Source organism: Vanellus vanellus (assembly GCF_965231255.1).
Source record: "Vanellus vanellus genome assembly, chromosome: Z".
Taxonomy (NCBI): Eukaryota; Metazoa; Chordata; class Aves; order Charadriiformes; family Charadriidae; genus Vanellus; species Vanellus vanellus.
The window spans coordinates 19,875,313-19,902,885 of NC_138908.1; the positions used below are offsets into that span (position 1 = coordinate 19,875,313).

The 27,573-nt window shown below is 38.6% G+C and overlaps 1 protein-coding gene across 1 annotated transcript in view; it reads left to right on the plus strand.

The window, feature by feature from the left end:
* Positions 1-27,573, plus strand: part of SNCAIP (synuclein alpha interacting protein) — a 94,923-nt gene that overhangs the window by 62,527 nt on the left and 4,823 nt on the right. The window contains exons 4-10 of the mRNA XM_082497269.1: positions 783-1,645; positions 3,299-3,478; positions 6,604-6,717; positions 11,966-12,091; positions 15,999-16,168; positions 22,270-22,362; positions 24,852-25,914. Of these exons, the coding sequence (XP_082353395.1) occupies positions 783-1,645; positions 3,299-3,478; positions 6,604-6,717; positions 11,966-12,091; positions 15,999-16,168; positions 22,270-22,362; positions 24,852-25,914 (2,609 nt within the window). The remainder of the gene's footprint in view (positions 1-782; positions 1,646-3,298; positions 3,479-6,603; positions 6,718-11,965; positions 12,092-15,998; positions 16,169-22,269; positions 22,363-24,851; positions 25,915-27,573) is intronic.

Sequence of the window (27,573 nt, forward strand, 5' to 3'; positions counted from 1 at the left end):
TGGAGGGTCCAGAGCTATATGTGTGTGTGTGTGTGTGTGTGTATGTATATGTATATATGTATATATGTGTATACATATATGTGTATACATATATGTGTATATATGTATACACAGACAGGTTATATATATATAAGGGATGGGAAGTTTGACAGAGAACCCCAGCATACAGAGGAGAAGTGGAAAAGGAAGCATCATACCTGATGAGTATCGTGAAGAGCCTTGCTTCCGCTTCTTCATTGCTTCCCATCTTGTGATTATACACAAGGATAAGGTTCTTCCTGACCCTTCTTTTCTCCAGGCTGAGCAGTCCCAGCTCTCAGTCACTGTTCATATGAACTTCCAGTTCTTGTATGAAAAATTAATCTCCCAGAGATAACAAGCCATAAAAGTTAAATTGTTAAAACAAATCCACTAAAGTTTTGACTGACCCTTTTTTTGACTTTATGATGCATCTGTGCAATAAAAAAAAAGCAGAGGGCAAACTAGCATAGTTGGACAGGACCACTGTAAAAGTCACTAGGCTCTTATTGATGCCCATTACTTAATTAAAACTACTTTATTTGTAATTGATTACAATATATGTGCTGGATGAAGAGCATTTCTTTTCTGGAGTGTCAAATTCTTTAGCTGTTTTAATAGAGATGCCATTAAATCTGCCTAGATATGAATGTGGCATGTAATTCTTCTTTCTGGTGTTTGGCCAGGTATATCTTTAAAGCATGCTATGCATGTCACATGTCTGGTAGTAACCACTTCTAAATCACATTCCTCTATTTCTCTAGTTTCCAGCAGCAACTGGAACTGTGGAGTCTCAACTCTTATCGGAAATGCACAGAAACCAACAGGAATTGCAGATGCGTGCAATAAATTCAGACCAGTGAAGAGGGTTTCCCCCTTAAAGCACCAGCCAGAAAGCTCTGAGAACAATGAAAGTGATGACCAGAAGAACCAGAAGGGAGAATACCAGAAAGGCAGTGATTCTCAATCTGCACCTCCAAATGACGACCAGAGTCCAGGAGAAGGAGAGAGCCTTAAAAGCAAAAACATCGAGCCTGCCGTTCTCCTTGGAGAGCTGGAGCACTATGACCTGGATATGGATGAAATTTTGGATGTGCCTTATATTAAAACAAGCCAGCAACTTGTTCCTTTTACAAAGGTAGCTCCTGAGAAAAAACTTTTGGCTGTATGTTCAACAGTGAATGGTCTTAGTGTCAAGACCTGCTCTGCAGGGAACACAGAGAGCTCGCCTGCTGGCGGGACGCAGTTCTGTGTGCTGTCTCCTGTGAAAGGCTCTCAGCTGAGAAAAACGCAGCCCATTGTCCTTGATCAGCACAAGCATTTAACAGAAGAATTAGAGCTCTCCCAGCCTTTAGTTAAGTGTAGCTCAGTCCATGAATCTGAAGCCCAGGGCAAGGGCTTCCTCAGCAGGACATTTGTTGATCCTCATGTTCACAAAACTGAGAAGACTATGCCAAACTGCCACCTGAGGACTTTCCACCTGCAGACGGCAGTGGCAGAAAGCAAGCAGCTAGAGGAACTGAGTATGAACTGGAGCAGTGCAGGGGGCCCAGAAGAGAAGAGTGACGAGGTGAAGAAAATTAAGACCATCTTAAACATTGTAAAGGAAGGCCAAATATCTTTACTGGTAAGTACCATCTTTTTCATAAAACACATAGAACAAGGGTGATCTGTGATGTGGTTTATTAAGCCAGCAAAGCGGATTAAGTCTGTATTTGGAATCGCTGCCCTTTTTATCTTGTACGCTCCTTAGAAATTGAGCATATGGGCTTCCAAATGGGAAGTTTTTATCTTTAAATCAAATATCTAGCAAAACCAAGACACTAGTTCTGTGCCAACGTGGCCAAGATTGCTAGTTTATGCAGTACCCTGAAATCATATAGAAGGCAGGCATTTTAACTATTGAGGTCACTTAAATATCGAATTTAAATCTTAATTGAGTTTAGCCTTTCACAACATTTGAGGGTTGCTTTGTTCATTTATTGCTGGTTTACCTCAGTTGTTTAGAGGCTGATGATGGGAACAGAGGGGCTTCTGTTGTATTCTGATTATTATTCAGGGGTGTTTATGCTGTCTCATTGCAGCGGCATTCTCAGGCAGGAGCTTTCTCTAAAGCCTCATTGGCCTCTGACCCATATGAAGTTTTTTAGTAAATTCTAGCACTGTGATCATGAAACCATCAATGATGGTTTCCAAAGTAACTAGATGCACGCTAACACAATGATGCAGAGCATGTGATCTCTACTTAGAATGGCTGGTGGTGGCACAGTGTATATATCAGAACTGTTTTTGTTAGATTTTTGTTTAGCTTCTCTGTTTGCCAGTCTAGCTCAAGCACAAAGCCACACTATTAACATAGCAGCAAGAACAAAGGCAGATATTCAAAGGCTAGGCAGAGGCAGAAAAGAATATCAGATTGCTCAGTAAGAAATAAAAGTAAATTAAATTCACCCTGAAATATAAATGGGGGGGGGGAAGAGGTCATCACAGGTGGATAGATGGATTTTCCAAACTGGTCGAAACTTCTGAATGAAGTAGACTCATTGAAGAGTATTCTGGCAAGTCTGCACTAGGCTAGGAACTTACCATTGCTACTGCTTAACTCTGTCTTCCTTCTTCCATTTTCTTTCTGGAGTTTCTTAATCCAATTTTTTTGTCTCAAAATTAGATTTGGCTGGAAATAATGTATTAGGCCATGGTTGTGTAGTACTTCAGGTAAATATTCCAAGGATTTTTTTTCATGGAAACAAGCTAACAAATAAAAGTGTTGTGTGTTTAAATGTGTTTTAACTACATTTTAGATTGTGCTTAACACAAGCTGCCACTTTTGTGATGAGCAAAATTAATCAGGAACTTTTTTTACAAGTCATGGATGTTTTCTGTTCAATTACTCATCAATATAATGCCAAAAAAAAGAGAGTAACCAAACACAAAATAGACAGAGATTGTGAACGTGTGTGTATTTTTGCAGCTGCTTCATTGATCAAACTAAAAAAAAAAATGAATAAAGATACTCAAGATCTTGCACTGTTGTATGACAATTGCATGAGAAGGAGAAAAACTAAGCAGTGAGTCAAGGCAGTGAGCATCCCACCCCTACACTTTTGCTAATAGTTACCAGGTTTTGTATAATGAAGGAAAAAGCTACTGGTTTTGAGTTATAAAAGAGCATGACTATGGGGAAACATCCTTGTATTGTGTCTTGGGCTGAAAGGCTTAATGTTCTGTGTATCTTTTTATCCTTAGTTATAACTAACATAATGCTTTTTTTTTTTAACAGCCACATTTAGCAGCAGATAATCTGGATAAGATCCATGATGAATGTGACAACAATCTGTTGCATGTAGCAGCATCAAAGGGACATGCAGAATGCCTGCAGCATCTCACTTCTCTGATGGGTGAAGACTGCTTGAATGAACGAAACATTGAGCAGCTAACTCCAGCTGGATTAGCGATAAAGGTAACTTAGTCTCTGCCCCTGCTGAAATGCGACATAAAGGTCTTTCAGGTTTTTTTGGTGATAGCAGTAAGTAATACATCCAGCAGGATGTTATTTTTCAAACATTTTATTAAGTGAGAGCAAAAAGAACTGTTGGCTGGTACCACATAAGCAAATAAAAATGGATTACTATGCAGAATACCATATCAGCTGTATAATATTGAAATTTTATACATTGTTGTCATTGCATACACATTCATTTTTAAATCAGTTAACTGACTCTAAAAAAAAAATTGTTATATTTTAAGGAACTTTGATTTAACTCAGATGCAGTTGTTCCTTCAGAGAGCATAACAGTTTCTTGGTTTTTTTACAAATACAGGTATAATCTTGTAAGACAAGTGTGAGAACATGTTTACAAACCGTAAAAAACCTCTGATCCACATCTGGAGGTGAAACTTCTTGGTTGTCTAGAACAATCACATCAAAATTAAAATGTACGTGCTACAGAACAACCTATCAGAAACTGCAAAAATTAATGTCAAAGCTAACAAGAAAACCTATTATGTATGAAAATGTGAAAATTATTGCTGTTTCTGTGCTAAAATAAAACATAATGGTGTACAGGAAGGCCGATAATTTAACCATACTGATTTTGGTTCTTTAGTAAGCGAGACTGAACGGCTGAATGCCGTTCCTTTTAGCCACTAAGTACCTTAAGAAGAAACCAGGAAAGGGGTGAAACATAATACAAGAGTTTCTGTTTCTTCCGGGGTTTTATTGTTATTTGCTTCTTGGGAAGACTTTAGAAACTGGCAGAGGGCTGTTGGACTCCAACCTGCAGGTTTTCAACTTTGAGACATCGTTTCAATGACCTAGGGCCCTGGTGCTGGTTTCAGGGTTGTTTTTTTTAAAATTTTTCTGGGACAAGCCATGTGAATATAAAATTAAACTGATATCTAGTTGTACTAATGAAATGCTATTATAAAAGTTAGGTATTTAGCTTCAACACTGTGGCCCATGTCCAAACTGAATAGTTACAGTCTGCCAATTCAAAGTCTTACAATTTTAGTTGGAAAGAATTTTCTGTCTTGTTTTTTTCAACCTAGGTATATAATGTGTTTATAAGCCAATAAAACCCTTTGTCTTTCTCTCCAGAAGGATTGGCTTTTTAAATAATTGGTTCCTTTAGTTTCTGTAATACGTAAGCATGCGTGGACATTCACAGAAAAGCGTGTAGATGTAATGGAATTCTTCATGTAAGTGAGGATGCTCAGGCCCAAGTGTTTCTAACAATGACCTGCGTGGCTGGACTTGACCTGGATCATCGCAAAGTTTTGTGAGAGCCTTAAAGTAATTTGGCATAACTAAACTTTATAGCTCTCGATCCTTACTCCCAAAGTGGTTTTGCACACTGATAGAACAGACTTCATTCTTATTTCTCTTACTTTATACCACTGTAACTCCCATAACGTTATACCATGTGGGACATGCACCTATGTTCCACAAGAATGGTGACTATCAGAACGGAAGAAAACTTGTATACAGGAACATAAATTTCCCTGGGAGAGATTTTCGACAGTTATTGATAATGCATAACATTTCCCAGTAAGGAATGAATTAATTAAAACTAATTCTTTTGATTCAAGACCTCTTTCTGACTTTGAGCTATGAGCTAGAGAATGAAAATGGAGCAGTACATTATGGCCAGTCTCACTGTCATATTGATAATCTATTTTAAATAACTGTGGAGAAATCCTTTCTACATTAGCAAAATTATCTTATTTAGCAGGTACTTAATTTTATTAGTTCTTTACCTTAATTTTAAAAATACAAAAATATTTTACTTAGTTGTGATACAAAGGAAAATAAAATAAAAAATTATTAGTTAGTCATTCTTACTAATATTTGAACCCAAATATGATGAGGATTTTTCTAGAATATTATAAAGAATACAAGTAGTTTTATGTTGTTTTACATCATTAGTGAAGTTGAGAGAAATAGAGGAAAGTATGTAAAGTGAAATGGTATGCATTTTTGTGTTTATATGCATACATTACATATGGAAGTAATAAGACAAATATCAAATTAATTTTATTCCAATTTTTCTTTCTCCCTTATAACTTTAGATGGTTTCGTATTTATTACATTCTTGTTTTTATAAAAATAAAACTGCAACTTGAAATGGATGTTTCTTTCCTTCTCATGATAGCTTTTTCCATTTTATGAACACAAACAGCTTTTTGTGTTATGTATGTTGACCTCTGCGAGGTTTTGACTGAGCAATTGAAATATTTGTTTCGGCTATAAAGAATATAATAGCCTTTATGAACATGACAATTCAAAAATTAAGTAAGAGCAGGCTGGAATATAGGTCATGCCAAATTGCACTTACCAAGGTACCATCACTGAAAAGGGGCTGCATCAAGAGAAGCTGCTAAAATCTCTTGCCCTTGCACTGGGCCACAAGCGTGCTCTGAAGAAAACGTTCATCTGTTTCCACAGCATCTACATTCCACTTCGTAGTAACTTGCAAGCTACCAGGGGTGTGCATAGCAACTTGGGAATCATGGGACTAGGCTGTAAAAGGTGTTCAGGGCAAGAACCATCTCCTTGCTTGTACAGTGTTTGTACAGTATCTATTACAGGTAGGTCTTAATCCATGAGGATTCATGGATGATGTGTTCAGAGGATTCATTCTATGATGTGTTCAGATACTACATACATAAGAATAACTTTGGAAGCATGCATTTAATTAATGATCAGTGAAGACTTGAATTTGTAGGGAGGCTATTCACTCTGCTCCAGCATATGATCTCATTTAGTCATTGAGCCTGGCTGTACAAGTGATGGAAACAGAACTACGGTTTTGCTATGAACAATCTGAGAGTAGGGACCAGATTGTGTATGTAATACTATTTGACTGCCACTTTCACGTTGCCACTTTCGCTATAATCAATAGCCAAACTATAATTGATCCAGGACAGCAAGATAAGTGCATTGCATGAGAGAAGATAAAAGAACACATTTTTCAAACAAACTGGGATTTCATAACATTTTAATAATTCTGATAAGCTTTTCCCTGTTTAGTACATGTGTTTAGAACTGAAACATTTATAATTGAATTTTTTTAAAAATTTGTTTAGAATGGTCAGCTGGAGTGCGTTCGATGGATGGTGAGCGAAACAGAAGCTATTGCAGAATTAAGTTGCTCAAAAGACCACCCAAGCCTTATTCATTATGCAGGTTGCTATGGCCAGGTATGACTTTCATTTACTTTTTCAAATGTATTATTTAGATGCTCATTCAAGAATTCCAATTTGAAGCATGTTTTTAATTTTGTGGCTTTTAGTTACCCATGTTCTTAATCAGTTCAAATATAGCAAAATCTTTTCCCACTTAATCTCTGTATTTTTTTCAGTATTTTCACTCCAGTCTTTTTTTTTTTTTTTAAAGATTTAAGTAATAGCTAGGAGAATAGCTGGCATATTAGGCCAACCTATCAATCCCAAGAACATATAGGGAGATTAGCTGCCACGATCCCTAGAGGACTCCTAGGACACATCAGAAAATCATCAAACATTTGGGGATAGTTCACATTCTCTTTCCAGGAGAGGCTAATCTCAAAAAATTTTGGCAAATTGAGACAATTTAGGAATTCAGTATATTGGCAGTCAAGTGAAGTGTGGTGAAACTTGAACATCATCTGTCTATCTCTAGCCAGATTTATTTAGAATTACATGTAAAAATACATTGTAAACCAATCCTGTTGCACACCTAACTTATCTATAAATCTAATGATGAGAAACCACAGAAGTACAGCATTTCAGTGCTTTGCTAATGTCTAGGGAAATATATACCACTTAATCGCACTACATTCTCTTCCCACAAAGTCTGTTTTTCCTAAGTAGACCTTGCAATAACCCCTCTTCAAAGAACTTTCTCCAGGATCTAGTACGCAAGGAATAAGTGATCGGTTGTTCTCTAATCTCTTTGGCAGATGGGCCACTTTATCACCCAGTTTCTTCAAAAGACATTAAGGATAAATACAGAAAGCCCACTATTTTTTTGCTAATGCATTTTTTCTCTTACTTGTTAAGAGAGAACAAGCAAAATGTAACCACTATAAGAAAATTATCTTTTTCTTTCTTGTAAAGCGTGGTTGTCTCATTCAATGCCATACAATTGCTGTGGCGTGTTTCTGCTGTTAACTGTTCCTGTCCAAGCATGAATTTACTGGAAGGGGAGGGATGGAGGGGAGCAGGTTTGGAAGGCTATGGAAAGGGAAGTCTGCCCATTCTCCTGCTGTTTCCATAGGCACACAGGCACCCTTGTTTGCATGCTGTGTAGAGACGTCCATTGCCTTTTCTCCACTATGCAGATGTTACTGGTGAGGACCCTGATGGACATAATGATTGGTTACATCCTGCCTTCTGTAACATGTTTGGCCTCTAAACTTAGGACTGTATATAGGGATGCTGGGAGCCAGATCAGGACTGGATTTGAGAGGCATGTTTGCTACTGGGAAGAAAAAGTTTGGATGAAAAAGTTTCATGTGAACTTACATTCATATCTTCAGCTGATTAGCCTGATTTTGTCCTCATCTCTAAAGTTAGTTATACAAACTAAATCCAGTGGAGCTTTGGGTTTTTTCAGTGAGCTATGCTGTCTACTGCCAGGAACAGATCTGGCACACTTTATCTAGATTCTTTTCAGAGCAGGACGGAAGCTCTACCAGTTAAGAAATACCAGTTACAATCAGCCACCCATGAAATTTAAAAAGGTAACACATAAATTTTCTTAGTTAGCTGAATGCCAAAGAAAATTCACATGTAATCTCAATTATCCTTTTCTTTTGTAATCCATAAACATCTTACAAACATGAGAGAATGTTGAGGCTGAAGGGATGCCAGACTATCTTACCGAACTGTGTTAAGAAGAAAAAAAAACTTTGAGAAATTCAAATGTGTAGTTGGCGCTATCCTCGAAGCTTTAATTTATTTTACCATTACTTACACGAGAGATAATCCATGTAAACACTGGTCTTGGCAGAATTACAAGAGTAATATTTTTACAAGGAAGACCTGTTATTGAATCATTTTCCAAAAGAGTCAGTCCATCCATTGTTTCCCCAGGCATTAGGCATATGCACCATTTTTTTATTCAATAAATTTCGTTTAGAACGGGCAGCAAAAGTGAGTTCGTAGCAAAGATCTTATGTTAAAGGTCATCTAGCCACAGTCATGGCCTGACTCCAAAGGCATCTCAACAACATTATACTGATCCAATGAGAGACCACATAAGTTTATCTGATGGAAGAGAAGAGCTAAAAGCCAATCTGTAGCCTGATCAGCATACCTCCTCCTTAAAGGTCTTCTTTAAGCATGGGATTATGCAAGAAGCAACGATGGTTGTTGGCAGGCCTCTCCATGGCAGGCAGAAGTGATGGGTACATGGCAGATGGTGTACCAGCTGTATCTGGCACAGTCACCGTGTGACAGGAAAGAGATGGTGGTGCAGTCCTAGGTGCACATAGTAGGTCCTGACTAAGAGCTTTACAGGGTGGTAATTTCTTTCCAGCATGAACTGCACAGGTAAGAGGCAGAGGGTGGGGAATGCCAAGAGTTTGTTGCCTCTGAGCTCCAGATCGTCTAGGGGGACTTTGGGGAACCAGAGCTACAGCATGAATGAGGACCTAGAAGAGCTTCTGTGCACCACTTGGTGGTGTAGTGCTGGAGAGCACAGTGGGGAGGAGCGTGTGACATTCAGCTATGCAAATGCCTAACAACACACCTTTTTTGTACCTCAGGCTACTTGCCTTCCTGTCTAATGTCATTTTTGCAAGGATAATGTGTTGTTTTCACTCACTCTTACTCCTCTTCTCTGAAGGGATACTGAGAAGGGCAGCTTATTTAATTAATATCAAGTGATGGTGCTAGGATTAGCTGTAGAGTCAGTAGGCTTCACCTTGCTTATCCTTCCATTTGTAGTCTATTTAATGATTTAAATGGTCTTTGTTAATTGTTCTTTCTGCTCCAAAAGCCAGTTGATGGAGCCAAAGTCTGCAGTCTGTCCCAAAACAGAAATTACGTACTGTGACATTTTCCCAGAATCTTTTTTTATGGAGGTTTGAATTATTGTATGTCTAGAATATGCCAGGGGGATGTTGACCACTGCTACAACATAAGAACATTGTAGGTCTTATAATTATCAGATATATGGAATAATTCATCAGTATTTATCAGTTCCTGTTAGATAACAAATATGTGATTATTTTCCATTATCTTAGTCTCATGAATTTTATTATGCCTCATTTTGTCTGAATAAATTGAATTGATAACTATAAACCTATTCCTAAGAACACTTTTCGTCCAAATACATGTGAGTGTCACTAAAGCAATATATGATATATTTTGATATATGATGCTTTCATTTTTCCTAGATGTAAGTGAAGAAAATAGTTGTTTTATTTTTCTTTCTTTTTTTTTTTTTTTTGTCAAGGATACATTTGTTAAAAATCATAGTCATTTGAGAGAAACACAAATTATTTGAGTAGGCCTCTGACTTGGTGCCTGTGAACAGCTGATGCACAGACATCTAAGTACAGGTGATCACATCCAGCCATCCAGGTACTTGATTTCCATGTTGATAAGATAAATGACTAGAGTACATCATTTGCTCCACACTGAAGGTATTCATAAAATTTCAGAACATGCTTAACATTCTGGTCCCTGTTATGTTCCAAAGAAATATATAATTTCAAAGCTGTAATTGTCTTCCAATTCTGCAGAGGAGTTTTGCTAAAATATTTTTCTTTTAATTATTAAAACATAAGGGCAATTCATAGGAGTAGTGTAATCCTTCTTCACTGTTGGCCAACACCACAGGCATCTCAAGAAATTGCTCAAAATTATTTTTAAAGGGTATGTGATCTGAAGTCATCTCTCCATTCTGGCTGTCAGCTGTATTGGGCGTTCAGCCAAGGAGAAGTAAAAATACCTATCCCTTTACCCTGTAATGAAAACAAAACTGCTGTTAAAGTGGAAATGTGAACAAGTTAAATTCCAGACAGACCAGCCCTCTGAAGTAGCAAGCAGAGATCCAGGTGCTTGAATGGGCGGAATTGTTTGGAGGAGACCTAGAAGTCTGAGGATCCATCTCCTTCTCCTTGACATCAAAATTTCTGTGGTACTTTTATAGAAAAAAAAGAGGTTTGTACCCAAGGTTCCTGGCTAGAATTTCCTTCCCTCGTTTTTATTTTTTCTCTTTCCTACCTGATTACTGCTCAGAGTCCTAGACATGCTTTCAGTACTGTTTCATTTAGGTAGACTTCACTTTTACAAACCCACATATCTAACTGTGCACAATTACGTACTTATATGTATCACCAAAGGTGCTGAAGTGCTGCAATTTTAAGTCTGTGCATTGGTGTTTGCCTCACCAACACTAAAACCAAAAAAGCCCCTTTGAACTAGAGCTCCTAGCCAGTATAACACGATATCAGTGGAAGATACTAAAAAATACATGTTTAAATAGAAAAGCTTTAAGCCAGCAAGTAATTTATTCTTTTCAACTATCCAGGTGCAAAAACTGGGAGTACAGCTGTAGTCATCTATCCTTTAATGTAATCTATAGATTTATTCTAGATTTTCAATATGTATCACATTCAGCAGGGCATAATGAAATTTAATCTGGAGAGATATAGAAGGTTCCTAGAGAGAAGAAGATTTTTCCTAATAAACTGGCTGGGGAAAATAAGAAATCAAATAAGCTTAGCACTCATATGTAAACTCTCCATTGCTAGGAAAGAATACCCCTATAAATGTGTATTATACCTGCATACACCCACAAAAAGTGATGTTAAAAAGAATTAAGTTGGCACCTCAGTTTTGGCTTCCAGACTTTCGCTTGCAAGTTTTGCAGTCCAAGTCTTCCCATCCTTCCCAACATGCAGGTACATAAAATGGTCCATTAGTCAAAATACTGAGAGCTTAGGATAGATTTTCTCGGTTTAGTTGTGTTGCTTCTTCTCTCGCGCATCAGTCCAGAGCTGAGGTGATAGATTTGAAGAATCCAGTTTCTCAGCTCTGTGATCTATGAATACTCCTGTTTTAATTTTCCAAAAAGACTTGTGAAGTTTCACCAAATTTCAGAAGCTGATTTCCAGATTGACACACAGTCAGTTCTGCCTCAGGTCTCCTCTCCAACATACAGGCATGCCTGCTTTTTAATGTACAGTTTCTCAGAAAGTGTTCCAGTACTCATATTTTCCTATTATGTCTTTTTATAAAACAAATAAAGTGTTTTGTCTTATTTCCATGGGAAAAAAAAAAACAACAAAACAGGGGCAGATCCATGATACATTAAGTCCTACAAAGTTAAAAGAGACTGAAAACAAGAAATTATTGGACAGTATTAGTAACAGATGACAGTACCAGTATTCCTCTAGTACATTTAGTTTTTCATTATTTCTTATCTTTTGTGACATTTCTTTCTCCCTGCCCCTAGGAGAAAATCCTTCTGTGGCTTCTTCAGTTTATGCAAGAACAAGGGATTTCACTGGATGAAGTTGACCAGGATGGAAATACTGCTGTTCACATAGCAGCTCAGCATGGCTATCTAGGATGCATACAGGTAGAGTGATAGCTATATCAGAAACCTCTTTACATAAAACTTTAGGAGATCTTACAAGCAGGAATAATTATTTATATAGTAAAATATACTAGAAGGAAGAACTTTAAACCAGTAGGACTCAAGACTGAAATACCAAAAAGCTCTGTGTTTTTATTCTATTCTCAATTATGCTATTGTTAGCCTAGAGTATCTGTTGTATTGCAAGAAGAAAGCATGATTATATTGTTTGTACATAAGCAGCTAATGTGTATGTTTTTATGTTACAAAAGAGCAGCCAGTGTAGATATGCATACTCTTCTTACTGTTCTGATGTTTTCCTTCTATTTCTTTTTCCAATGAATAGTTGTAGCTCTCTGGCTTTGGAAAAGTCTAACAGATAAATTTCTTCTATGTTGAAGGATTTCCACCTTGAGTAAACCATCCTCGCCAGACTTGTAATCTGTGAATACATCTATGCCAAACAATACAGCGTGATGATAATTTCTAACTAATTCTCAATGAATCAGCTTGACCACTGGAAGCAATGTAGTTCTGTTGTACAGAGCTGCTGAAAAGGGTACTTTGTCCTGCTGAGGAGGCTTACACAGCTACAGTACTTTTGGGAGCCAGATCTGAATAAACCATTTGGATACCTCCGTACAGTACCAGTGTTCAATGCAGACATACCAAAAAAGCTGTAGGGTTGAACTGAATGGCTAGGTGAATTGTCTCAACTTTGCGTTAAATTACAGGTGTACTCTCTGTCCATTAAAGTTACTAGAACCATTAGTCCAGGAGTACCTTTCAGTATTTGGCGTTGCCAGCACTTTGAGTGGCAGGTGTTTGGAGAAGAAATAATAATAAAATTATTCCAGGAGATTGTAGAAAGGTATTAGAGAAGCAAATTAGTCATAGGAGAAGAATAGATACAAGAATAAATAATGATATGACAGAAAGGCAAGATTTAAAAATCAAAGTGATCAAGTCAAGTAGACGAAGAAAACATGTCTAAGAAGGAGTAGTAATTCTCAGAGTCTAAGGACTCAGGTATATATCAGTAAACATGTTACCACACATGAACTGATCCACAGCACCTCCTGGGCCACTGGAAATACAGAGGGTTTATATTAGTTCAACCCTAAAAGAAATACAGCTAGTCGGTTCTCATTAGCTAACCTTTTCAGAGAGCTAAATATATTCATATATATTGCTATGTTGAATCTACAGATGCATAGCTGCTTATTATTATTATAGCAGTCTATTTATACACCTGGACACAGAGAAGACATAACTCCATAAAAGCCAGTTTGAGTGTCTCACACAATAAAAAAAGAAAAACAGTTGAGCTGAATGAATAGATTTGAAAAGAACACAGTCAAATAGATTTGCAGGACATGACTGTATCTGCATTTTCTCATTGATGGGACATGTCTTCTTTTAAAGATGTCAGGAATGGACCCTGTACAAAGTCTTCTGAGAATAAAATAAACAAATGATCACATCTGTGCTAAATCTAGTATTTTTATTATTGTATTGTAGACAATTGCTATGATCAGTTGGAAAAAAGTGGATAGAAAAAATGATTATGATTTATTAGTGGGAACCACCGTTGTGGTAGGGTGTGTGCTTAGGGTTGCTAACTCAACAGTGCCTCATCAAGATGTACAACGCACTTGAAGGAGAAATGAGAGTAGATGATTTTGAACAGAGTGGTGACATCTGCAGGCTGTTTTCATGGGTAAAACTAAACCAAAAAGAGAATAGCCCTACTTTCCCCATGAAGAATAAACATAATAAATGACTTAGAATTCTCAAGGTCATTTTATTGTAGATAAATATACAAATCAACAAGTGTTTTGTATTGAAGTCAAGCCATGAGAAATAAATAATGAAAATATCTAATGACAACAAAAATGTATAATGTTAGTTATGTCACTTCATTAACACCTCACAATCTTAAGTGTAGTTGATGTTTTATTGTGCTGTGAAACCAAATAAGCCCTCTGCCCCATGAGCTTATAGTCTAATTTAAAACAATGTACAGTAAGTTATCTGGTAAAAAGAAAGAAGCTGTACAGGAGGCAGGGAGATTATAAGTAGCAGTACAAAAGATGGAAGGTCACAGGTTGTCAGTGATTTCCCGTATCTTTCATTCACTCTGTTTATAAGCAGGTGACACTCCTGTCATGTTCCAAACTATAAGATTGCTTTCTGCAGGGTCATAACTCTCCCTTCTTCATTTTCTTTATTGGCAAATTTATTGACATGAGATGCAGTGCACGACTGTTCTTAAGTTCCCTTTCTGTATAGATTTAGCAGGCCGGGCAGTCTATCATTCCTCTTTTCTGTCAGCAGATGTAGGCGTCTATGCGCCTGCTCTTCTGAGTCAACAAGGCCACTCCAGTCCTCCATGGCTTACCAAGTCAACCAAGAGCTCAGCCACACAGTTCCTCTTCTGCGTATGTGTGTATAAGGTTAACAATGCTATAGTTTTTGGATGCACTATGATTTTGTTCAGAATTTTTCCAAAGTGCTGAGCAATGTGTGTCTGAACATTGCTGAGAACATTTAGGTCCTATTCTAGGCTCTCCAGTAAAGCGAATAGTGCATAATACTGATTATCACAAACAGATCAGAAAGAGTGAAAGTTTGGTCTCAATTCTTGCTTAGTTATTGGATGTCTTTAGGTCAGCCTGACAGAACTTCTTTTGCCCTTACAATGCTCTGGATTCCAGTCCCGGAGGTAAATCAAATGTCATGCTCAGAACCTGGACATCCAGCAACAAGCTAGCGTTCTCCACTAGTACTGTGAGTAACATAGGAGTATACATCAGAGTATAAGCCATTATTTTTCTTAAAGACTAAAAGCTGACACATATTTGTGTTTCTCTTTAAAAGAAAATAGGGAGTAACCAAGCAAGTGCAAAGCAATGAGACTTCTTTCAGCATTAAAAAAAAGAAAAAACTGAAAAACCCCAACCAGATTGAAAAAGTCATTGTACAGATTTCATTCTGCAAAAAGAAATTTGTGCCTGTCTGACCTAAGGGAGTTGTTGGAAAGTATCTGCCATACCTTTCATATCCAAACATCATTTGGCTAAGGAATCGGGATATTGAGACTGCTGCGTTGAGTGCTTTAAATTCAGGGATTCTGCTGTGGTAGGAAATTCAGAGCTAAACCACAAAAGGAGTCAGCACATATTGTAGCAAAGACATGCCTAAAATGAGATTCTAAGGGTGCATTGCAATGCCTTGCATTGCAGAGGTCCCAAGAACCGCAGATACCAAACCTGGTAAGCCGTTACAGCTCATCACCACCATCTATAAACTGGCTGGCAACGGGTTCATACTGCCCTGGACCCCGATGTTGTCTCGCACAGGTGTTCTTTGAATTGCACTTGTCTGTGTCTTCTTTTCTAGATGAACAATGTGCAAATTAGCACAATGTTCATTAATGTATAGACAGATGCATCTGAAAAAGTTTATTACTGTGGCTCAGGAGAGAACCAGTAGGTGCCTAAATGTAAGTAAGTAAGTAAGTAAGTCCTCTGTTTTCATTTGGTGGTCTCACTGTATGAATGCTACAAGTCATGTTATACTGTACAAACAAATGAACAAAAAACAAATTGTGTAGAACTGCAAAGGAAGAGGAAGGAAGAATATAGCCCTTTTATAATTCTTCTGAACCACAGCTCACTATTCTGTTTTAGTCTTGCACCTGAGTGATAGATTTTAGTGGTATGTGTTCTGAGTTCAAGCTGCATACAGACTTGTCAGTGACTGATTTTTAAAAACTATTGGCTTGGACCAACATTTTCAAGCATTCTATTCAGGAGTGATTTGCATCCAGCCATTCCTCTGGTTGACCAGAAGTCACAGCAGAGACTTAAACTTACAGGTGTCAATGTTTCCTTTTGTGTTTTTACAGACATTGGTTGAATACGGAGCAAATGTCACCATGCAAAACCACGTGGGAGAGAAACCCTCACAAAGTGCTGAGCGACACGGGCACACCATGTGTTCCCGCTACTTAGTAGTTGTGGAGACATGTATGTCACTGGCCTCTCAGGTTGTCAAGCTAACTAAGCAGCTGAAGGAGTAAGTGTTTCACCGTTAGCAGGGGGATCATTCTTAAAACAATACCCTACTTTGTCCTCAGTTTATTAGCAAGTGTCTGTTTTCCACTTCTTATATATGATATTTTCAAGTCCTATTTCTACCTTATTTCTCCACTCTTTCCTGCTCCCAAGGTGCCCTTTCACCTTTAGCAGCTCAGCTTTTCAGCTGTTCTCTTTGTGGCAGCTTGCTTTGAACATGGATGAAGGGAGTGGGAGTGGAAAAGAGTACGTATGAAGCAAACCCGTCCCTCTTCCCTTTGCATACCTTGGGATCACATCAGTGGTAGTCATAATTTCTGTTCGCATAGCAGGCTTTAATGCACAGTGAGTGGCGCTTCCCAGTTACAGTGCTGGGTGTTGATGTTGGGAGGAATAATGGAAATAGTAGTTGGAGGGTGTTTTTTAGACTTGGAAGGTCACCAAAGCCCACAGTGGCTACTCAGGAAATATCTTATGTTCTGTTTTTTTTTCTTTGTAGGAGCTGTTTTTAATATTTTCTTATAGATTTTAATAAACTTTCTGTAAAGAGCCTCATATTTTGAAACATGAATTTGCAATTGCTTGCTTTTTACTGTAGGTGCATTTACTGTGACTTAGCATGTCAATCAGCTCATAAGATTAGAAACCATCAACACTGACCTAAAATTGTTCCAACTTAGATACGTGATCAAGAGCTTGTCAGCTGCCACAAGCCATGAAAACGGCTTCTGACAATCCCATGTTTGGAGAAGACCATATCATTTTATGCAAGCAGCATGTGGGTAATTGTGCTGGGTATAAATTACACGACTCCCTTAGCAGGGGAGCTGCAGGGCTGGCCTCTGTGCGAACAGGCGAAGGGCTGCCCTTTGCTGGACACAACTGGTCCTTGTTGGCTCCACTCCTCTCTGTCTAGTTCTGACAGTAGCAGTCCTTTCTGTCATTACAGGATACCTTCTTGCATTTGAAGTATGGGGTTTTTTTGCATTTGTACCTCTAGGTTTTATGTTATAGAGGCATTTCTTCTTTGTGATATCTTCAGTCTTCTTTTACATTTATACTCCCATAAATACAAACAGTGAACTAAGGATTATTATATTTTTTACAGTTTTCATAATTTTACAGTCCTGACGCTGTTCACTGGACATTTCAAAGTACCAGATGTTTTGTAGTTGGTTCATTTGTAGAGAAATACTAAAATATACAAATCAGCTGATATAAAGGAAAAAAACAGAACATAGGGTTTTTTCTGAGTAGCCTGCAATAGCACTGACTCATCTCAATATATGATTAAATTTATTTTGCCCATAACTCAGCAAAAATAAACCACACACACCAGGAGGTAGAAATGGCAACCACGGATTCTCCAAGTTTCAGTTCTCTTCAGTGCTCACCCAGTGCTTGATATAAGTGTTCCCTCTCATACGGAAAAGAAAGACTTGTTATGTCAGACAGCAGGCTGTTTACCCCCATGGTCATAGCCTAATTCTGACTTTCCTGACAAAAGCATTAACAATTTTCCAAGTCTGCCCCCCCTGTCATCTCACAAACCGCATGCATAGGAAATCATTTAAGTGATTCTTATCTGGCTCCTGATGGGTTCCTTTGCTTGTCTCAGCTGGAGGCTAAATCTGCTTCCCTTCAGCAGCCTGGTTTCTTAAGCTTCAGATTTAGCTCTACTAAGTGCAGCAGCAGCCTTTTTCTTCCTCTTCTACAAAGAGATTTAAGTCTCTTGTGCAAGTCTTGTTGCAGTTTACCGAGGCAGTGAAATATTCTGTTTTCTGCTTGAAAGAACAACTACTCCGTGGCTGTTTGGGCTGCAGGACTCAGGCCATGAGTGGCTCTCATAGAAGCAATGGATCATGTTCAGAGGCCCATGCTCAGGAGCCAGAGGGGTTGATGGAAGAAGACTCTTGCCCTGTTTTTCAGCCCCATCCTGCATAAAAATTCAAGGATGGTACGAAGTGCATGCCTGGGGCAGCTTCTCGAGGGGCCTTAACTCTGGCATAGCAGAATTCATTGACTACAGCACCTCCAAAGATCCTGAAATCATCAGATGGCAACAGATGGAAGCCCACTTTACACTCTGAGTCACTTCAAACTGCTGTTACATAGGAATAGCTCCAATTTGAACAGCTGAGCTGGCTTTCCTGTATTTTCCCCACCTACTTCTGCTGGTCTTAATGGATATTGTTCTAGAGACAGAGGAGTTATGATTGTATCATGATGAATTACTTGAATGGTCAATAGCAACACAGAAGGACCTTATGTGCTTGCCAGCCTTCCCTCAGCTGTAAACGTGACATGATCGTGCAATCTTCTTTTATTCTGGGTGCCTTGTTAGCCAGGGATAAGACCCTCTCTCTGATAAAACTGTGTGTCCCCAACCACAGGAAGACTGGAATGGTTGATATTGTGCAAGAAGAACAGCAGCGCATAAACTGTCTTAGACAGAACACTAGCAAGGCCTATCTTCAAAGATCCTAAACCAAAGAAGGAAATACCATCTTTCATTCTCTTTTTATGAGCTCTTCCAGTCATCAAGGCAAGACAGAACAGAGAAGTTACCCCAATTCATCACACTGTTTGGAGACATTTCTGAAAAGAAGGCACAGAACCAAAACAATAAAATCACATTTTGCCAGAGTCTTCACATCTTTCAGCTCTTTGATCCAATGCAGCTCAGATGACAAATACAGCAAATATAGCAAAACCTTTTGAGTTGGGTCTAAGTCTCCATTCAGAGAGAAAAGCCTTTATATTAGAAAGAAGGAAATAAGTGCTAACTACAAATGTTCCACTGAATCTTCACAAGAGGATTAACTGAGACTTTTCCCCAAAAGAGGGAAGGAACCAAGCAATTCTTTCCATAAGTAAAAAGGAAAGTGGCCCACAAAAACTGCTTTTACTGGCTTCAAAACAAATTTGCATCTCTTGCTAATTATAGAAGTTTGGCCAATCCAGTAGGACTTTCTGAACTGTACAAAATGCTTAGGACAATCACAAAAGTTTCTCACAGTCTATACAAAATATTGGCTTTCATTTTACTTCCTGAAGTCTCCATAGGTCTTACAATCTTAGTTATTCCTTCACTGTTTTCATCTGAAATTCCTACCTGCACAAATACATGGTTTCTAGCACTAATGACATTAGCAGTAGTGACTTGTATTGTTTGGGCTTTCCTGGCCTGAAGAGACCGAGTCAGAGCTAATGACATAAAATTAATGCTTCCCTAGACTTCTTTCACAATGCTGCTTGATGACAGACCATCCTATCTGCATTCCCAAAGGGTTGCACTGTCCTATATGTATGGACCTGGATGTGCAAAGCAATTAATGAATAAGACACCTGTTGATCTTTTTGATACACTACCAAGCCAAAATCTCTGGCAAGGCAAAGAACAAAGCAAACCATCAGTCAAAAGATGAAGATGAGAAAGTAGTTGAATATCCTCTGTTGCCACCGCTTTTCTGTGTTCTGTAAACAAAATCCATGATTTTCCTGAAACTTCGTAGATATAGCTGTAAAAATAGTCGAATAAAAAATTAATGTAGTAGTATGGTAAGGTGTGTGCAAGTTGCTGGTTTGTTTGTTGGGGTTTTTTTTGTGGTACTAAGATGTATAGTATAGATGTATAGTAAGAAACCCAGTATAAACTTCATGATGTTCTTTCTTACTTTGTTAAGCTGTTTTATTTTCTGCTTTGTACAGTGGTCATTCTTGTTTTATTTGAAACAAAATGGAGAAGTAAGGCATCATACTATAAAAGACACTTCAGTAAAGCCCAGTGCCTCCGTCTGTTCCCTGTTCAGTTACCGAGCTGCCTGCTTTCATTAGAAGATAGCTGGGGTCCTCAATAAAGTAGACACAGAAGGGTCCTTACATGTTACTTACTTACATTGTCTAAGCTAAGACACTCAGAATTTTGAAATTAAATATCATAAAGTAAGTAGACGCTCTTACCCGTGAAGCTACAGTAATCTTGTCTCCTAAATCAGTCTGGTTTTAATACATAGCAATATTGCTATTCCAAGAAGTTGTCATCCCTAGTTTTCAGTCTTATCTTAGATATATATGTGTATGTTATATATCTTTAGGGATAGTGCTGGCAAGATGTGTGGGTTTCTGCGAGCTGTTTACTAACTAGTTAAGCTGTGAAAATGAAGGAAACTTTAATTCTTTTAGCACAATAAAATGTTTAAGTGGAATGAGAACATTAACTCAACAGAAGAGGCGTCAGAGATTTCCATTAAAGCTAAGAGCATAAGAAGCTGTTATCTACATTATTTAGATATTTAGAAATAGAAGTTGAAGGAAGAATAAAAGGCAAATAAAACAGAAAAATTGCATCACAATCTAATCTCAAATGAAAATTTCCCTGGCTCTTAAAAGACAGTGTCTGGGGAGTTACAATATAAGCCAATGTTGACAGATGGTAGGAGTAATTTTAAAATAGTCTAAGGAAGTGTGTAGGCAAGAGGAAGGAAGATGGAAAATTAAAGGAAGAAAGGGTCTACATAAAGCATGGTTGTATTCTAAAATGTGATGGCAAGGCAGTATGTCAAGATCCAACCTTTTTTTCTGTAGCACTTTTCAGATCCACTCTGATAAGTTGAAAGTAAAATGTTTGTTCTCTGCCAGCCCTCAAGTACAACCCCTAGTCTAAAAATTCATCTGGATTCTTTCTGGCTTTGACATTGCCAGTTATAAAGGCTGCATTTGGAACTCAGCTAACTCTTCTGCTGATGGCATGTAAGCTAGGAAAAAGTCCAGCTCACTGGCAAAGAACTGTATTAGTTCTGCAGATCCAATAAGAATAAAAGTACTAAAAACATATTACTTCCACAGCAAAAGAAGCAGAGCCTGGGAGAAGCAGATAAAAAGTCATTTTCACATGGTCATTTGACCAGGGAGAGGGAGTAAAACAAAATATACCAATTGTATTCCAGGTGAAAGATAGCATATGTACAGTAAAGAAAAGCTGTAAGTCTCTTGTTTCTGTCTGTGCCATGTTTAGAGGCACTGGAACTTACAGGTCACTAGACAAGACTGAATGTTATCTATAGTGGCCAACAAGCTAAAGAGGTATTTTGAAGGTCTAAATTGGATGGGAGCAGGGAGAGGGAGAAGAACATTTTGTGGCAAATTGATCTATTCCTTCATTTTCATAGAACTACGTGAAGGTTTGCAGGTTATCTTGTTCAGCTGAGTCCTTCCTATGGAAGGTGCAGGACAACAGAGATTGTGATTACAGTTCTATGGTAAATGGAGTTTCCAGTATGGCTGTCATTTTCAAATTACTAATGATTTATATCTACTATTACAATTTTTTAAACATTGGTCTCTAAAGTTATTCACAATGCAGTATAGATCACACCACCACAGTGAAAGCAATAGACTGCAGTAAGTACAACACTACTGACTATGAGGTGAGTGCAGAGCACAGGTAGGACCTTTGGTAAGGTTGGGCAGCAAGCAGATGTCTTTTTTCCTACTCCCCTGGATACACGGAGGTCATACTTAGCTCCATCCTGCAGCTGAAGAAGATTGGACCAGCTCTTCCCAGTGGACAAAGGGTCCTTTTTGAGTTCATTTGCAGATAGAAAATGAGAGAGTGGTTGTCTGAGCTATCATTCAGCCAAGTAAAAGCCATCCACCAAATGTAGGAAGTGGCTTCTTTGTCTGTCCCTTTCCTCTTCCTTTACACAAACAAGTACGAACCAAGTGGCCTTAAGTTTGCTCTGCCGTATCTTTGCTTCTGGACTAATATTTTATGTGAGTCACTCAGTTCCACTGAACTGCTGATGATGATCCCACCCTTGTCCTTATATGAAGTACAATAAATAATCTCTGACAATTAAGCAAGTCTCAGTTGGTCTTGTCCAGCGATCACAAAATGTCCTCAGGGATTCAGAGACACATACAAACTTTCTGTTTATGCTATTATTTATAATTTCTCTTTTTATTTACTATGTAAAGTGTAGGTGGTGAGGCCTTCTTTTTTTTGAATACAAAATTGAAGGGATAGTGTCAGTTGTCCTGTAGCTTACTATTGCTGACAGTTTTACAATGCAAAGTAAACAGTCTTACATTTTCTTGCAGGCAGACAGTGGAACGTGTAACATTACAGAACCAACTCCAGCAGCTTTTAGAAGCCCAGCGGTCAGAGGGCAAGTCACTACCCACGTCCCCAAGGTAAGGTGACTGGAATTGCACTCCAGCCTGGATTTGCACAGTTTCATGGTACATTGGTTATCGGGAGAAGCTGTGACCTGTCTAAATAGCAGATGTGTTCTGTAAAGTAGATGTGGGGGTTTTTTACCTCGTGGTCTTGAAGCTGAGCTTCTAGAATTTGACAGTGTCTAATGTTGTATAAATATTGGAAATTTTGAGTAAGAAATGAATAGTGCCTGTTTCCCAACAGAGTGAAAATCAGTTTTACGGTGGAATGGAATATATTTTGTGTTAGATGAATAGCAGAGGATCTTAGAAACTCCTAGGAAGGTTGTAAAGTTTGACCTTGTGGTGGTCTACCATACATTACTGCCAGCAGTAATTCATAAAGCCAGTTACCAACAAAACCTGCTTTAAGATTAATAAGACTCCTTGTGGTCATTAAATCTTTTGCCTGCAGTAGTTTGTATAAAAAGTCAAAACTCCAGAAATTTTATGTATCGTTTACATGTCCTATCAGAAGTCCCAGAAATAGACTCAAACTGAGTAACATTAAAGAGGAGAGAAGTAAAGACAGAGAACTGGATCTGGAGTCTGCTAAGTATATCTCTGTGACTTCTGCCAGAGACTTCCAGGGTGATACATGGAAGTCAAGCAAGCACATGACTTCTCTCTGATAGCAATCTGAAGAAGACTTTGAAAGGAATTAAGTGACTCACATGCAAATAGGACTGAATTCATCATTACCTTCTAATTCAGTTTCCTCTCTGGAATACATATACAGTGCTTCTTGTTTAATGGTTGTTAGGGAGCTACATATATGTTAAAGTTTAAAGCCAGCATAAAAGCTCCTGCAGGCATTGATGGTCAGAGCTTTGGGTCATCAAGAATAAATTCGTAGGATCAGTGACTGTTTATTTCACATTCTTACAGAATCTCAAGAGCTTTTCTGGACAAGTGCTCCATGTCCCTGAATTTCATGTGTCAGTGTTTCAGACAAGTGTAAATTGTTATAGAAGTAGATAACAAAGACATTGGGATTGGAGATACATTTGCATAAAGGAACTTCAGCTAGGAAAGGGCTGTAAACTCCAAACTCCTGCTAAAGTAGAAAACCACAGTGAAAAGGGTTGATTTGTCCTTTCTTTTAGTATCATGGTCTGTCTGCCAACTCAACAGGGACAATGTGACCAAATGCAGTCTTCTAGCTCATTTGGTTTGAGTGATTTTTGCTGACTGGTCTTTCCAAGTGGTCTTGCATCTGACTACTGGCGAGAACCAGAACAGTTTGGTTTTCAGTATCTGATAAGATTGGGTGAGAGGCGATCTCTCATCATTCTTTATTCCTGTAAAAGGGTAAGTTTCAACATCTTTTTGGTTAAGCGAGCAAGTCTGAAAACGATACTCTTATTTAAATTTTTATTTCATATTTGGCTATTACTTTTCCTTCCAGCTAGAACTCACTTGTTGATATTATCATCATCCAAGGAGCCCATAGCAGATCTAAGAGAACCTATCCCTTTTACTAGGAATGTCACTGTAGATACATGAATGTTCTTCAGTGTCTGTTTTGGTTTGCCACAGGAGAAAAAGTGCAAAATGAATTAAAGAGGCACGTGCATTTTCTACACTATGAGAACTATGGACTCATCAAAGTAGAAGTTGCTTGCAAGAAAAAAGGAATTAAATTTATTAATTCACTGCCTCACAATAACCTTAATTTTGTCACCATACCCTTGCTTAGAGGAAAAGTGCTTTAAAATAAGAATGTGCAGTATTATAAGCTCTGGCATATGTCACAGAGAAAGAAATGGTCTCTGTAATTTATGTTCTTTAAAAATCCGACTTACTTGAGATTGCTGTTTCCTCACTATATAACATTTGGAGTTCCAAAATTAATTTATTATTCTAATAGTACTGAAATAAATTCATGTCACCTTTCTCATGCTTTTCAGTATTTCATATCAGAAAAGGTTTTGAGTGCAAATGGCCCTGATTTTTTATGAGGTCTTATATGGCTATTATTAATACCAGATGAAGTCTAGATTTATGAAATCACTGCTATGCAGAGAGCTGGTACTTCTGCAGTATTTCGAATAAGCTACTTTTGTATTACGATGTGACTTAGATAGTAGGCATTTGGCCTTGAGGGTTCTTTTCGCCTTTTAAAATATGTCAACTCCCACAAATAGGAAACACTAGTTTCTCTGAAGTTTTCTTCAGAAAGTCATCTTTGGCATTGAAATAACCATTCTAAGTTTTGATTTTAAGGAGTTTTCTATGTAAGAGAAAGTGAGGACTCTCAAATCCTAATTAGGAGTGGAAGGAGGGTTACATCCTTCTCTGTATAATCTTCACTGTGGCATCATAGTGATGAATTCCATGTGAATAGCGATGAAGAAGATAAGTAACAATAAGTGGAGACAAACACGTACACTGGAAATGGCTGTTTCATATTTTGTATGTGCGTTAACTTGGCTGTGGTATTTCCTCCTCTTTTTTTCTTTAAGCTCACCATCATCCCCTGCTTCTGGCAAACCCCAGTGGAAACCATCAGAAGGAGATGAATTGTCTCCACCAAAAAGTAAATTGAACACCCAAGATGGGATTCAGATTCTTGGCAGCTTGGGAACTTCTAGTCGCGCTCGAGCCAAGATAAAAGATGAGGACTCAGATAAAATCTTGCGCCAGTTGTTGGGGAAGGAAATCTCTGAAAATGTCTGTATGCAGGAAAAGCTGACTTTGGAATTTCAGGATGTTCATGCATCCTCCAAGAACGTGAAGAAGATTTTGCCAGAGAAAAGGGAGCTGAAGTTAGCCAGATTGAGGCAACTAATGCAGAGGTCACTGAGCGAGTCTGACACAGATTCAGCTAATTGTGAGGACCACAAGAACACCCCTATGAAAAGAACTGACAAACCAAGGCCTCAGCCCATAGTGGAGAGTGTTGAGAGCACAGAGAGTTTGCACCTGATGATTAAGAAACACACTTCCACAGCAGGGCGCCGCTTCCCTTTTGGTATCAGGGTCTCTAAGTCTGTGGATGGCCACAGTCCTTCCCCTACTTCAGAGAGCAGCGACGTGGATAATGAAGCCCCGTATCAGTCTGGTACTGTACCTCAGAGCCAGTTTTGTGGAGACAACCCTCCGTCCAGCACGGACAGTGCTACTGCTCAGAAGGTTGCCACCAGCCCTAAGAGTGCTCTCAAGTCTCCATCTTCAAAGCGCAGAACCTCCCAAAATCTGAAACTCCGAGTAACTTTTGAGGAGCCTGTGGTGCAGGTGGAGCTGGCAGAGTCAGAACTAAACGAGGAAAAGGATAAAGACCGGAGCAAAGGACTGGGGCGGGCTCCACCCAGCTCTGGGGAGCCAGCAGGGGATCAGCTGAAAAGGCCTTTTGGAACCTTTCGGTCCATAATGGAGACGCTGAGTGGCAACCAAAATAACAACAACAACTGTCAAACAGCAAACCTGATCAAAACCTCATCGACGCTGCCTTTTACCTCATTAGGAAGGAAGACAGCAGACAGCAAGGGAAATCCAGCAGCTCTCACAAAAGGAAGAAACAAGCCAGTGAGTGCACTGAAAGGAGGAAGGGCCTTTTTTTTTCCTCTTATCTCTTTTAAGTAATGAATAAGTTTGACAGCTTCTTCTTCCTGCCCTTCTATAGCAAAAGGATGCACACAAATACTTCACTGTATTTGACCTGTAGAAAGCCCATCCACTGTTTTAATTTTGGAAGGCTTTTCCAAGGAGTGTCAGGTATTGCTCGTATACAGAGTCTGTCCTCTTAGTGCACATGGTTCACATGTTCTGTGTTGAAAGCTTTCCACAGGGATGTGCTTCACCTGGAAACGATGTTTGATGTTGCTCTGGATGACAACTCATACAATGAGAATGTCATGCTTGAATCCATGGGATATCTGCGGAGTGAATAACTGACAAACTAGCCCTGTCCTGTCCTATAGCCAAGACTGATGAGGCAACGGGATAAAAATAAGTGGTAGAATATAAAGAGGAAAAATAGCAGAAATGGTCCTTCCTGCTTCTGCAGGAGCTCCAGCCATCCCCTGGGTATTGAAGCTGTCAGTACCCAGCATTCTTTGCCCACCATCTCCTGACAGCACGCAGTCTGCTCCTGTCAGAGCATATGGTTGGTCTGTAGCAAAATGTACTGGATCCAGATCATCGCCTCTCTGCAGTCAACAGAGTACCCTTTCTGGGATTCCAACAGAAAGAGGGGTGTATTCAGTTAGGAAGCTGGCTCTCTTGTTCGGAAGAAAGGAGAAAATACTTTGAACAAGCGTACCTCTGAAAAGAAAGGAAAGGGTGTTGAATGAAAGAGACAGAGGTAGGGAATACTGTAAGTGCAGTGTGTTTGTGGAGAGGAGAAGTGCGAGTATCTGGAGACACAAAAAAAAGTTGAGTGAGAGGGAATGGTAGATGATTTAATCCTCTATGAAAGGCAGGGTGGGAGGGAAGGGGTGAATGGAAAGACATGAAGCAAAAGAATAATTTCAGGATGAAAAAAAGAACATAAAGCAGGCCAAGAGGAGGAGGAGGAATAGTGAATTATATACTGTAAAAAGTATGACAAGGTAATGGGAGAAAAACACAGGAAAATCTTAGGCATAGAGGAGGCAAAATGAGTATGGAAAAGAAACAGTGGAAAGAGAGAACTGGGAAATGGTGAGCATTCCATATTAGTGGGTACTGCTAGAACAGTGTGTGTGTATATATATATATAACACATATCGGCTGTAGCCAAATGTGGAATGAAATTCAAAATTCAAAGGAGACCTAATAGGCTAAATTGAAGTGGGACTGCATTTATTAAGGTTTACTCAGAATCACAGCATGAACTACTGATGTGAGCCTTTAAAGACACACACCATCTAGTCAAACAGATGATTGAACATAGAAGTATTTTCATAACACAATGGCAATTTTTTTCAAAAGAGTGATTCAGATTTTTTAATGGCAGAGGAGAAGACAGTCTGTCTTCAAAGACATTCTCATAGATTGCAAGGTCATGAGCAGTTTTCACAGTTCCCTAAGAAATTTGAAGAGTTGGATGAGGGAATTCTAACGGTATAGATGCTTGCACTGTAAAATGCATGTTGTCTGTAAAAAGGCCATATTTGCATGTCATTGTTGCCAACATCAAAATTGTGGAAAGAATAAGTTTTCTTACCAACCCAAAGGGCCACAGCACACATCTCAAAGAGGTAA